Source organism: Xiphophorus maculatus, chromosome 10 (genome assembly GCF_002775205.1).
Source record: "Xiphophorus maculatus strain JP 163 A chromosome 10, X_maculatus-5.0-male, whole genome shotgun sequence".
Classification (NCBI taxonomy): Eukaryota; Metazoa; Chordata; class Actinopteri; order Cyprinodontiformes; family Poeciliidae; genus Xiphophorus; species Xiphophorus maculatus.
Window position 1 is genome coordinate 886,183 of NC_036452.1, and position 11,732 is coordinate 897,914.

General features: G+C 42.0%; 2 protein-coding genes across 3 annotated transcripts; both read right to left on the bottom strand.

Moving 5' to 3' along the window:
- Positions 1-49: 49 nt before the first annotated feature.
- Positions 50-5,504, bottom strand: mlst8 (MTOR associated protein, LST8 homolog). 2 transcript variants are annotated; one of them, XM_005813250.3, is made up of 9 exons: positions 5,449-5,504; positions 5,123-5,284; positions 4,064-4,115; positions 3,599-3,761; positions 3,458-3,533; positions 2,764-2,916; positions 1,616-1,740; positions 1,361-1,524; positions 50-790 (listed from the first exon to the last, which is right to left on the bottom strand). In XM_005813250.3, the coding sequence occupies exons 2-9, from the start codon at positions 5,249-5,251 to the stop codon at positions 672-674; spliced, it is 981 nt and encodes a 326-aa protein (XP_005813307.1). In that variant the 5' UTR covers positions 5,252-5,284; positions 5,449-5,504; the 3' UTR covers positions 50-671. The 2 variants fall into 2 exon arrangements, with proteins under 2 accessions (XP_005813307.1, XP_023197158.1); XM_023341390.1 differs by lacking the exons at positions 4,064-4,115; positions 5,449-5,504 and having other exon boundaries at positions 5,083-5,166.
- Positions 5,505-6,717: 1,213 nt separating this feature from the next.
- Positions 6,718-11,185, bottom strand: meiob (meiosis specific with OB domains). Its single transcript, XM_005813253.2, has 14 exons — positions 11,174-11,185; positions 10,824-10,890; positions 10,574-10,631; positions 10,298-10,429; positions 9,602-9,674; positions 9,314-9,509; positions 8,306-8,406; positions 8,174-8,226; positions 8,006-8,101; positions 7,821-7,913; positions 7,346-7,490; positions 7,078-7,264; positions 6,918-7,004; positions 6,718-6,847 (listed from the first exon to the last, which is right to left on the bottom strand). Exons 2-14 carry the CDS (start codon positions 10,878-10,880, stop codon positions 6,734-6,736), a joined length of 1,392 nt encoding a protein of 463 aa, XP_005813310.1. The 5' UTR covers positions 10,881-10,890; positions 11,174-11,185; the 3' UTR covers positions 6,718-6,733.
- Positions 11,186-11,732: the final 547 nt, after the last annotated feature.

An 11,732-nucleotide genomic window follows, 5' to 3' on the forward strand; every position in this document is an offset into this window, starting at 1 on the left:
ATGTTGATGTTGTTTTCATTTCATCTCACAGAAAAGAGACTAAAACTGATTTTAAATAATTTGAAATGGTTTATTCACAGAGAAACAGATCTGAACAGAGAGCATCACAGACGCGTCACAACCACAAACTTTTAGAAACTTTACTGGGATTTTATGCGACAAATTAAAGCACCACTTTGAAGTGAAACAAAAATCTGAAAAGTGTGGTGTGCATTTGTGTTCAGCCTCTTAATACTGACACTCCTGGTATCAGATTATAGCAGATGTAAAACTTTAATTCTTTAAATGAGACATACAGAAAAAACCTGGGTAATTCTACAAACCTCTGTTTATTTTGGGCTGAATATGAAAGCGATTTATTTTGTATTTTTCTCTGTCCTCTTCACAATAATTCTGCGTTTTTTCATCTAAAGTCCCAATAAGGAGCTCTGAGGTTTGCTGCAACGTGACACAATGTGAGCCCTTCTGGAGCTCAGCTGAATGTCCAGTTGTGGTGAATAAATACAGAAACGTGTTGAAATGTGAGGTTTACCTTCTGCTTCTCCTCCTCCTGCCTGATAAAGTCTGTCCTGTAAAGCCTGAGGCGGCCATGATGCTGCAGGGAAACCTTTAACTCTCCTCCACTGTGAGGAACCGGCTTGCTGGTGTGTTCGTCGTCCTCCTCGTCTTCCTCAGCCGAGCACGCTGTCGTTGAAGGCCAGGCAGACGACGGCCTTCTGGTGGCCGCTGTATTCCCGCTTGATCTCCCCCGTCTCCACGCACCACAGCCGGGCCAGGTTGTCTGAAGACGCTGTGGAAGGAAAAACTGTCATCAAGGACTAAAGAAATCTATTTAAAGTGGAGGCCAGAAGTTTACATACACAAACCAACATCATATTGAGCCTTTAAAGCCAGAACACTGCCCAGGGTTAGAATAGTTCAGTTCAGTTTAGTTGTGACTTTTTGTCTGATTGTGATTATGTTTACATGGATTAATTAATAAATATTCAACAGAAAATACTATTTTCAAAAAGTGTATTTAATAATTACTGAACAACCAAATGACTGGAGTTTCCTGTTCACTGGCAGATTATTTAACTTCTAATGTTTTCATCACTTTTTCACCTTCTACCATGTGCTGCAGTGGCAGCATTATGCTGCGGGTTTGTCAAGCTGCCAGAGGTTAAAGAAGATGAAATAATAAACAAACCTGAGTCTAAAACAACCCAGAGATGATTTAAACTCAAACTCTGGACAAACACACATATTGCTGGTATATGTAAAGATCTGAGCCTGGAAGTTCCACTCTGATAAAAAGAACTGTTCAAATGAATCATGAACAGGTCAGAGACTTCCTGTTCTCCAGGGCTCGTATACAGACCAGTTACGATGTACTGGGAGTCCCCAGAGAAAGCGCAGTCCCACATCCAGCCTCTAGAGGTCTCTCCAGGGTTGTTGCTCTTGATGCTCAGCTCCGTCATGAGGGAGAAATTCGACGTCCTCCAGATTTTACAGGTCTGGTCTGCTGAGCATGTGGCCAGCAGTCTGGAGGGAACAAACACAAACACAACTTATCTACAGAGAAAAACAGACAAACTGCATCTGGAGGAGAGCATGCAGGTCAAAGGTCGCTCACGTGGAGTCTGGGCTGAACTTGCAGCGCAGGGAGTAGCGTTTGTGTGCCGGGATCTTGGTCTTGGGAATCAGCTGGGTGACTTCGTCTCCCATTCCTCCAGCCAGGTTCCACACATAGCAGTTTCCCTGCAGAGGAACCAGCGTGGGTTAACGCCCCACAGGGGCGTCTCCAGGGCCGCCTCAGGGGGCCCGCAGCCCCCGGAAATATTCTCAACCCTCACTGAAATAAGTCTTTCAAGTTTTTTGTTTGTTTCTTGTTACAAAAAACTGCCAACAAATTCAATATATTGTGGCCATAATATGAGTTTAAATAAATAATCACATAAAGTATCATTTTTAAAGGGGCAGTCTCACCTAAAATCAACTTTTTTTGATCTTTCATCATGTTGTCATGTTTTCCCTGCAGTGTTGCTTTGATACTTTAATGTTTGAGAAATCCTTTAATCTCCATGGCAACCATTCAGCTGTTAAATGCCTGGGAAGACCTAGCCCCGCCTCCGAGGCACAGCTCCTCCCCCACTCAGCTCCTTCAGACTAGCCAGCGGCGATTAGCAACCAGCTGAGCTCATTACAGGAGCTTCTGCTCAGAGCAGCACTGGTAAAAACATTAAAGGGTTAATAGAGGAGCCATGTTGGAAGACTTCCTGGAGGCGGAGCTTCAGGAAGAGCAGGAGTTCTTAAAGAGACAGAGGCATATAAGCATTATGATGTGAACATGAGACTGCTGTTCTGTCTGTCAATGTGTGTCTGTCCCTATCAAATAAGCTGAAATTAAATTAAATTTGTCAGCTCCCCTTTAATTATTAGTACAATAGTCTGACTCTAACTGCTCAGAAGATGACACAGGCATGACAGTTTGCACTGAAGTTTTTCTAAAGGAACCTAATAATTTTAGCTGCAGAGAATTATTATTATTATCTGAGCAATGTTTGCTAGGAAATCATTTTATATTATATTTATTACCTGTTTACAGTCATATTTGTAGTAGAAGAGTTTTCTATTTTAAAAATGGAAAGCATCTTTCTGTTTTGTTGCAGTTTGAGCCATTTTGTCCTCGCCCGCTACGCTTGCTGCTGGGGCCTAAGCCCCCCTCGTCCTTAAAACCCAGTGACAGCCCTGCTGGCTCGCGCTCTGTGCAGCCTGACTGACCGAGCTGTTGACTGCAGCCATGTAGCTGGCGTCTGGGTCGATGTGGACCGAGTTGACGGAAACCTCGGGTTCTGGAATCAGCTGCTCATTGTGATCCGTTTTCAGGTCCCAGACGTGAATGACGCCGCTCTGGTCTCCCACTATCAGCTCAGCCTGGAAAACAGACCATGAAGCAAACGCTGCGTGACTCCAACACAAACCGCAGCGTCGGCTTATCTGGAGGCAAACCGTTTCCCAACCTGGGGTGTGCAGAGGAGGGCAGGGGCCACAAACTGTACTCAAGCAAGAGCAGAACCACTTCAACATGTTTTTACTCAAGTAAAAGTAAAAAGGGTTAGGGTTACCCGTCCAAAAAATTACTCAAGTAAGAGTAAACAAGTATTTGGCAAAACGTCCACTCAGGTACTGAGTAACTCATAAAATGATCAATCACTTAATATTCAAAAATTACATCATCAGATGGACCAAAATATAAAGTTATGTGGAAATTAAAATATTTCCAAATGAAAATAATTTATATAAATACCACAACTGCAAAATAAAATCAGGCAAAAAAAACATTTTTCCAAATGACAAAAACTGTAGGTCTGGTGACATTTAAAATAAGCTCATAAATTTTACTCAAGTAAGAGTAGCAATACTTCATAATAAAATGAGTAAATGTAACTAGTTTCTCTGGAGCCAGCAGACTCACCTGGTTGGGATGTAGACACACACAGTTAATGGGAGCGTTGACCTGGAAGATCCTCTGGCACTGCAGGTTCCTGGACCTGAACAAGGACAGCGGCTCAGCCTGCTGCACGGCGAGCTAACGGCGAGCTAACGGCGGCGGTACCTGAGGTCCCAGATGCGAGCCATGCAGTCCTCTCCTCCCGTGTACATCCAGCGCCCGTCCTCATGGAAACCCACAGATGTGATGTTCTTGCTGACACCGTCGTAGTTGATGACAGGGTTCGGATTGTTGGAGTTCAGGTCATACATGCGGATGTGCTGATAGCCTGGAAATCACAGATTCAGAAGATTCAGACATAACAGCAGAAGCCGTAATAAAAAGCTTCCTTATGCAGCCGAAGCAAACAAGAATGAGAAACAGTTCCAGTCTGCAGATGCTCAAAGCTGGAACAACCGTAAAGACTGCAGCGAAGTGTGGTTCAAATGAACACATAAAAACACCCACCACACTTTTCAGATTTTTAGTCGTAAAGATTTTGACGAATCGTTATCCTTCCACACATAAACCTGCTTTATTGAAACAGATAACATAGAACATGTAAAACAGTTGATGAAGGGTTGAACGGACCTGCAGCAGCTATCATGCTGCGGTCAGGTGTGACCTCCAGAGAATTCACCTGCTGCAGGGAGGAGTTAAGGAAGTCACCTGTTACCGGGCAGATTATTAAACCGCTGAAAATGTTAACATTTCTTAATGCTGTAGCTTACATACAGAATGATTACTGGGGAAAGCCCAGATGATGATGTCATGGACGGGTTCTGGTCCAAAACCCCAGAACAAAAACCAAAGACCTTGTGGGGATGGCAGCATCATGCTGCGGGACTGTATGAACTGATGAACTTCATAAAAAAGATGCAACATGGATAGACATCAGCCAGGAAGTTAAACTCCAAACGTGTCCAAATGGGCCCAGATGTCCCTCCGCATTCAGTCAGACTACAATCCTGACCCGATTCTGCTGGTTCTGTCTGGAATGGACCAGAACTACAGAAAACTATGGAGAGAAGCTTCTGGAAGGAAACCCAGAACCTTAAGTCATTCAGCTCAAAGGCAACGAAAATAAATTATAAGTAATAAACGTTATTTATGAGTAAACGTTATTTATAAGTAAACGTTATTTATGAGTAAACGTTATTTATAAGTAAACGTTATTTATGAGTAAAATTTATTTACATCGCACCTTTTGCAGGCCAGGAACCACGCAGTGCTTTACATAATATAAAACATAAAACCACAGAAGACATAGTTCCTTCTGTTTTTACAGTAACTTTTACAATAAAGTTACAACTTTATTCTTGTTACTTGAAAACTTTATTCTTGTGAAGTTAATACTATTCTCGTAAAATTATGACTTTAAGTCCCTAATATTACGACTTAATTCCCCTGCTATTATAAGTTTATTCTCCTAACATTTCTAATATTAAAATCCCTCGGCTCTTCGCGGTTCAACATCCAAAACATTTGAGAGAAAATGAATCTTTGTGGGCGCAATGCTACGTGACGCGCTATTGTAAGTAAACTGTAATAAAATAAAGTAAGTACAATGTAAGACATAATATTGTCTTATAAAGTTGCTCTGATTTAACCTCAGACAGGGCGGTAAAGGCTGATTGTGGGTCAGGATACGGAGTCCTGGTGCTGGACCGTCCGGGTGCAGATCCCGCTGTGGGCCTGCCAGAACCGGACCGTGTGGTCGTATCCGGCCGTAGCCAGGATGACCGGGTCGCTGCCCACCGTCCCTTGGTTCACATTCATGGTTCTGCAGCTGGAAGGTGAACTCTGCAAAAGCTTAAAAACAGGAAATATTCCTTTTACCAGCGTCAGAAAAACATATTCTGACGTCACTACGTCTGATCCTAGCCAGCTTAGCTTCTAGAAAATAAATAAATCTAGCTCTGCTAGAACTAAAACACCGTTTTTGAACAATAAACAGGTTATTTTGTTTACATTACCTTCTGTTTTCGCTCCTGGCTTGGCACGGCTCCGTAAAATGTCCGTCAGAAACCTGAAACTGGACCTAAAGAGTTCCGCCTGGATAAAATGATGGGACACTACCGCCACCTGCTGGAGCATTTCAACCCCTAACCCCCTAACCCTGAACAGACTTAAAACAGCTTTAAACATCCATTTTCTGATGGATGATACTTTTTTTCTTCGTTTTCAAGACTTACTATGGAGGACGGAAACTGACAAATGTAACATTTTACATTACAATATAGAAATAAATAAATGACCTGCTAAAGTATTGATTGCATCCAAAAACTAAAAAATAAGAACTTTTATTTATTTTATATTATTTAATGTTCCATTTTATTTCTATGCTTATTGCTCAATTAGTTTCCTTTCTTATTTCATTATTTATTATGTTCTGTATTAATTTAACATTTCATATTTACTGTCACATTTCTATTTAATCATTTTTTCTATATATAATTTCTGTATTTATTATTTTTTAATCTACTCACTTTATTTTACATCAGTTTATTATACTTCCTGAAGAGGAATAAATAGTTATTAAATTGCTGCTGTAGATGATAAAAAATATACATTTATGTCACACTATAATTAAACAAGTAAGCAAAGTTGTCATTTTGTTGATACAATATTTGGCAAATTACTTACTCCATCAAGAAATGTATTAATTTAAGTCAGGGGTGTCAAACTCCAGTCCTGGGGGCCCGCTGCCCTGAAACGTTTAGATGAGCCTCTGCTGCAGCAGCTGAACAGAATAATCAGGTCATTAAGGCTCTGAGACCTGAGCTACACCAGGAGGAAATGAAGCCGTTTCATTCCAGGGTTTTGTTCCAGAGGCTCATCTAAAACCTGCAGGACAGCGACTGGAGGCCTGGAGTTTGACTCCTATGATTTAAGTATTTATTACCAATTTTGGTAGAATTTGACCTCCATATTTTATAAGTAAAATTTTAATTAAATACAGGATGAATGGATGAAATTTTAGAGGGTCTGCAAACATACATATTTTTGCATTTATCTTTATTCTGACATGAAAATACTTTTTCAAACTGCAGACGAATACTGAGTTCAATATTGGCCGCTTAATAAATATAATAAATATTGAAACATTTCACAAAATAGCTATGGATGTTTTTAAATGAATCATTTATTTAACACATATTTAATAATCTAACAAGCTGTCCATGCCAACAGAATAAATAGATGTAGATGAATAAGTTAAATAAATATTATCTGTGAGTTTTGTCATTAGTTGCGGCTGCATCACTGCTCCTGCAGCAGGGCAGACATGCTCTGCTTCACCTCTCCGGGGTCGGCCAGCGAACAGTCCAGGACCGTACCCCTCATCCCGCTCTTCATCCTGGCAGAGGGGAAGATCTGCAACACATCGCCTGGCGTTAAACACCTGGCTGGTCTCCATAGCAACACCAATCCATGCCTGCGGTACCTTCAGGTATATTTTGCACCGTTCCAGCAGAAACCTCCACTTCAGCACCGTCCGCTGACCGTTGGTCAAACCGACAAACTCTTCCGTCTGCAACACAGGAAGGGATGCTTGGTCTACTGGTGAACTTTGACCTCAGAAGCGTCAGTGAGGAGGAACGGACCGTGCAGCCGAGGGTCTGCTCTGCCACAGGGCCGCGCAAGCTGCAGGCCTGCAGGGTGCCGGTGTGGTCGGTGACGTCCACCAGCAGGTCGAAAGCGGTGCAGGCTGCCAGCGGCCGCTCGCCGTCCGGACACAGCGGGTTGCTGCAGCGCTGCAGCTCCTGCTGCACCAGGAAGCGGCACCTGGCACTAGGAGGCAGAGCGGGTCAGTGCACAGTCGCCAGCACCGTGGTGCATTCAGGGGCCGTCTGAGGCAGCGAGTTGGAGTACCAGCGCGTCCTGACCACTTTGGACACGGATGAGTCCAAGTCCAGCTTGGAGACGAAGCCGTAGGCGAGGCAGAAGAACGGCTCGACGTTTTCTCTGGCCTTCTCTTTCAGCTGCTTCACTGTGAACACGGCCGTGATGGACGACACTGCAACAAGATGCCGCAGTTACTGCAACAAAACACAGCAGGGTGGACCAGGGAAAACTCTTTGTTGCTGCTGCTGTTGGCGGATGTAGCTTGTGTGTCACATTAACAGGTGTACCAGAAACATGGGAAGAGAACGGTTCCAGTTTGGGACTTTTATATGTAAAATAAATCTGATAAAGTGTGTTAAAGAGCAGTGTCAGACTGCTACCCCCTCCACCTGTATGATCCAATTCTAATTAATAAAACAGAGGAAATGATGACTCATCAGGTTCCAGATGATGATAAATTCATCTAAATTAAATAAGGAGTGTAATTGCTCCTGAAACCCACCAGGTGGATCCTCCAGAGCCTCGTCTTGGTCCAGAGCTCCAGACTCTGACAGTTCTTTCACATAGCTGAACAACAGGCTGGCTTCTCTTGTGTCTGAGGACCAATGACCACATTTACACACTTTACAACCTGATATTACTGGGTCTGGTTCTGATCGCTCAGACTGTGTGGCTGTGTTTTCTCACCAGGGTTGACAGTAATGATGGTTTTGGAGGTCACCGTTGCCACCATGCTGCCGCGAAAGCTGTCAAAGCTCATCTTTGCATCGGCAACAAAGAGAACTAGAAAATAAAACCAATTCAGCGAATGGAGAGGCAGAGAACCCAGCAGCTGGGCCAAGAAGCAGCTGTTACCGGTTTCTCTGGGTACCAGGTTCTGCAGGAGCTGAATGGCCTCCCGGTCCCAGCTGGGGACAAACGGAGATAAATGATCATAAATCCCTGATCAGGAGGCATCATGAGGAAACGTGGCGCTCCCAAACAAACCTGATGAGAGGAAACGATGAGACGGAGTCATCAAACAGCTTCAGCTCCAGCCTCTGGCCTCTGCGTCCATCTGAGGTGACAAACTGCTTCGTTTCTCCGATCTGACCAGAGGAAACGGAACGCTTCAGATCACAGCCGCTTCAACCCTTACAGGTTTCACTGTCAGCTTCATTAACCAAAAACACACTGCAACCCGTCTGAGTGCGTTTTTAAGTTTAACCAGAACATGAACTTTATTGCATCTTTGTACACATTAAAAGACAAAAAAAAACAACAACAAAAAACAATTTGATCATCTGCAGCTAAAAATCAACATAAGAAAATCTGAACATCAATACTGTGCATGGATGATCAGGGGATTATTATTGATAAACTGATTAATGGCTGGGTAGGAAACGTCTTTAGTAGATTTTTTACTGGGTGTGAATCAGGTGAAGTAGAGTTCTGGTAGAACAGATTTACAGACAAATAAGTTGTTTTATTATCTTAAACACAAAATGTATAGATTTATTGTCCAGTTTTGGTTAAATTACAGTTCTGAGGTTATTCTTTTTTAGAGTGTCTATACTCCAGTTAATGATTAATCGATTACTAAATTAGTTGGGGATTATTTCGATATGCGCTGTGATGGATGGGCGACCTGTCCAGGTGACCCCGCCTCTCGGCGGTTGACCTCTGGAGAGCAGCACCAGCACCCCTCCTGACCCACCAGGGAAAAGCGTGGAAGACAATGGATGGATTATTTCAATAATTCATTTATCTGATTGTTTCAGCTCATAAAAAGATTCATACTTTGTGTTGTATTTAACATTTACCGTTGTAAGTTGTCAGTGATGATTTTACCCTGATTACAGAGAAAAAGTTTCCCTCTGCATCCATCACCTGTCCTCAAATTTGTATCACTCCTAAAATGCAGCTGAGGGCCACAGACGGCCCCTGAGCCACAGCTTGGACACCCTGGTTTGGCGTACAGCAGCGGAGCTGAATCGGGAAGCCGGAGCCCCGTACCAGTTTGACGGCTGCCAGGACGTTGATGACGGCGCCGTCCAGCTGCTGGCCGTTGGCCACTATGTCGGCCAGAGAGTAAAAGTCTCTGTTGTCCTTCACTGGCAGGTGGAGCAGCGGCAGCAGCCGCTCCACGCTGGCGCCGTCGCCACACACACTCACCTGGGAGTGGGTCTCCGTCAGCAGCAACCTGTAGTGGCTGCAGCAGCACAAACACTGCTTACATCACGCTTTATGACATATCACAGGAGTTTAATAAAAGTCATATTTACCATAACTTGACCCACTTACCTGGGTGTTGCCGGGCAGAACTTGTCTCCTTTCTCTGGGTCTTTGGTGGAAACTAAAGGATTTTCAATGATCACTAAGAAACAAGCAAATAACAAAACTGTTAGAAAAGATTTTCAAATAATTTACTATTGTATTAATATTTATTTTTAGGTGTTGGTTTAAATCAGTTTCTACAGATTTTAAGTTCAAATTTCACACTTTTCCAGACATAAATCTTTGTAAAGTTCTTAATTTATTGCTTAATTCAACATATAAACGGTTACCAAGAATTCACCAAAGACAGTCATCAGTTTAAAGTTTAAATGTTTACAAACAACCAAAATTGCAGGAAGGAAGGAAACAAGGAAGGAAGGAAGGAAACAAGGAAGGAAGGAAGGAAACATGGAAGAAAGTATAAAAATAGAAGAAAGGAAGAACAAACAGAAAGATGGAATGTAAAAAAGAAATAAAAACATTATATACACACATTTTCACACATTTTTCTTTCACCATAATAATTTTAGACATAAAAAATAAAATTGAATAGGTTTTCCATATTTTGCAAAAATAATATAACAAAATCTTGTTTATAAAAACAGTCCATCATTAAACTTTCAACAGGAAATATTTGGAGCCATTCTTTCTTGTTTCTAATGTTTCTATGTTACATATATGTAAGTGAGGATCCTGGCAGAGCAGCCAGCTGGTCGTCCTCACCGCAGTCTCCCATGCTGAAGCTGTCGGCCAGCCCGCTGATGAACGCCTCGCCGCCCCAGGCCGACACATTGATGAAGAACTCTGCAGAGTCTCTTACGGTGAAGCCAAAGGTGAATCGTTCAATCTCAATATCTGTAATCAGAGGAGAAACAGATTTGATTGGTGCATTAGGTTTATAAATAATACAGGGGTGACCAGCAGAGGGCGCTGGTGTTCAACACAGCCAGGTTAAAAGCAGGTTAGTCTTAGGAGGTGAAAAAAGAGACTTGTACTGACTTTTTCTGTCGGGGAAACTTCTCACATCCGTTTTTCCAATGATGACCCCAAAGACTTTCTGGAAAACATTAGCATAAAGAAACAGAAAGCGACAAAATCTGTGGGAATTTAAATAATTCAGCCCAAATTACTCAATAAGTACATGTCTGAAAGTACACAGCGTTCAAAAACATAAGATAACGTCCCAGCCAAATAACCACGTAAGTTTATTCTGGGAAATCCGCAGAAATAATATAAGCTGTGAACTCACAGGATGGGAGAGGTTGGGGTGAAGCTCGGAGATGGAAATGTAGCTCTGGGAAGCCATTTGATGCGCACTTTATGGAAAAACACGATAATACAGTCACGAATAGGATAAAGAACACTAAATAAAAATAAGTATTTTACGCATTTATTTTTGTAAAAGATTTGAAAATAAAACTGACTCTAACGCGTTAGCTTTAGCTAAAAGAAACGTTTACCATAGCTAAAGCTAGTCTAACACTGCCTAAACAAAAACATTCATAAATTATTTTCAGCTAACTTTAATCAAAGACTCCTATTAATATTAAACAATGTTGTTTAACATTCATCTGTGTATTATAAGTCGCTGTCTTTCACCTGCCAACGTCGTTTTTATCAGGAAACCGCCGCTGGCTTGTTTTACTTTTCGCGCCGCTGCAACATTGGCGCACGCGACTGAACACAGATGCTGCCTTCAATGTTGTCGGAAACAAGAGTATCATTGTTGTTTGTTCTAAATGGGGAGAGTTTTTTTTACTTCCACACTCCAAAAACTATTATGCGATGGATGAATAGTTAAATAGTGAAACAGTTGCTGATGTTTGACTTCTTATCACCACTAATCACTGATGTGTGTGTTCTTCAGTTTGCTAAAGGGTCACACCTCTGGTATTTCATGGGTCAAAACCTAAACTTGTGTAAATACAGATGGATACAAAAAAGATTTTAAAGTTATTATGCAGCTGTTTTTCTGTCATAAATCTTAAAATAAAAACATAAAACTGGTTTATTTCAGTGTTAATAAATTAGAGAAGCAGAAGAAAGTCTCCACCAGCAATGATCACCGCCACAGACATTGATCAATAGCTCAATTTACAATTAATTCCTGATCAGTTTGACTTCTGATTGCAGAGATGCTGGTGCCCAGATTCAACCA

What these genes read in the sequence shown, in the direction of transcription:
- mlst8 (XM_005813250.3), bottom strand. Translation starts at nt 5,251, where the DNA reads ATGAATGTGAACCAAGGGACGGTGGGCAGCGACCCGGTCATCCTGGCT. An exon ending in CAGCATGATAGCTGCTGCAG is followed by an intron (nt 3,762 to 4,063) that starts GTCCGTTCAACC and finishes TGTGATTTCCAG; the next exon opens with GCTATCAGCACATCCGCATG. An exon ending in AAGTTCAGCCCAGACTCCAC is followed by an intron (nt 1,525 to 1,615) that starts GTGAGCGACCTT and finishes TGTTCCCTCCAG; the next exon opens with ACTGCTGGCCACATGCTCAG.
- meiob (XM_005813253.2), bottom strand. Translation starts at nt 10,880, where the DNA reads ATGGCTTCCCAGAGCTACATTTCCATCTCCGAGCTTCACCCCAACCTC. An exon ending in CATCATTACTGTCAACCCTG is followed by an intron (nt 7,914 to 8,005) that starts GTGAGAAAACAC and finishes ATTGGTCCTCAG; the next exon opens with ACACAAGAGAAGCCAGCCTG. An exon ending in AAAGTGGTCAGGACGCGCTG is followed by an intron (nt 7,265 to 7,345) that starts GTACTCCAACTC and finishes TCTGCCTCCTAG; the next exon opens with TGCCAGGTGCCGCTTCCTGG.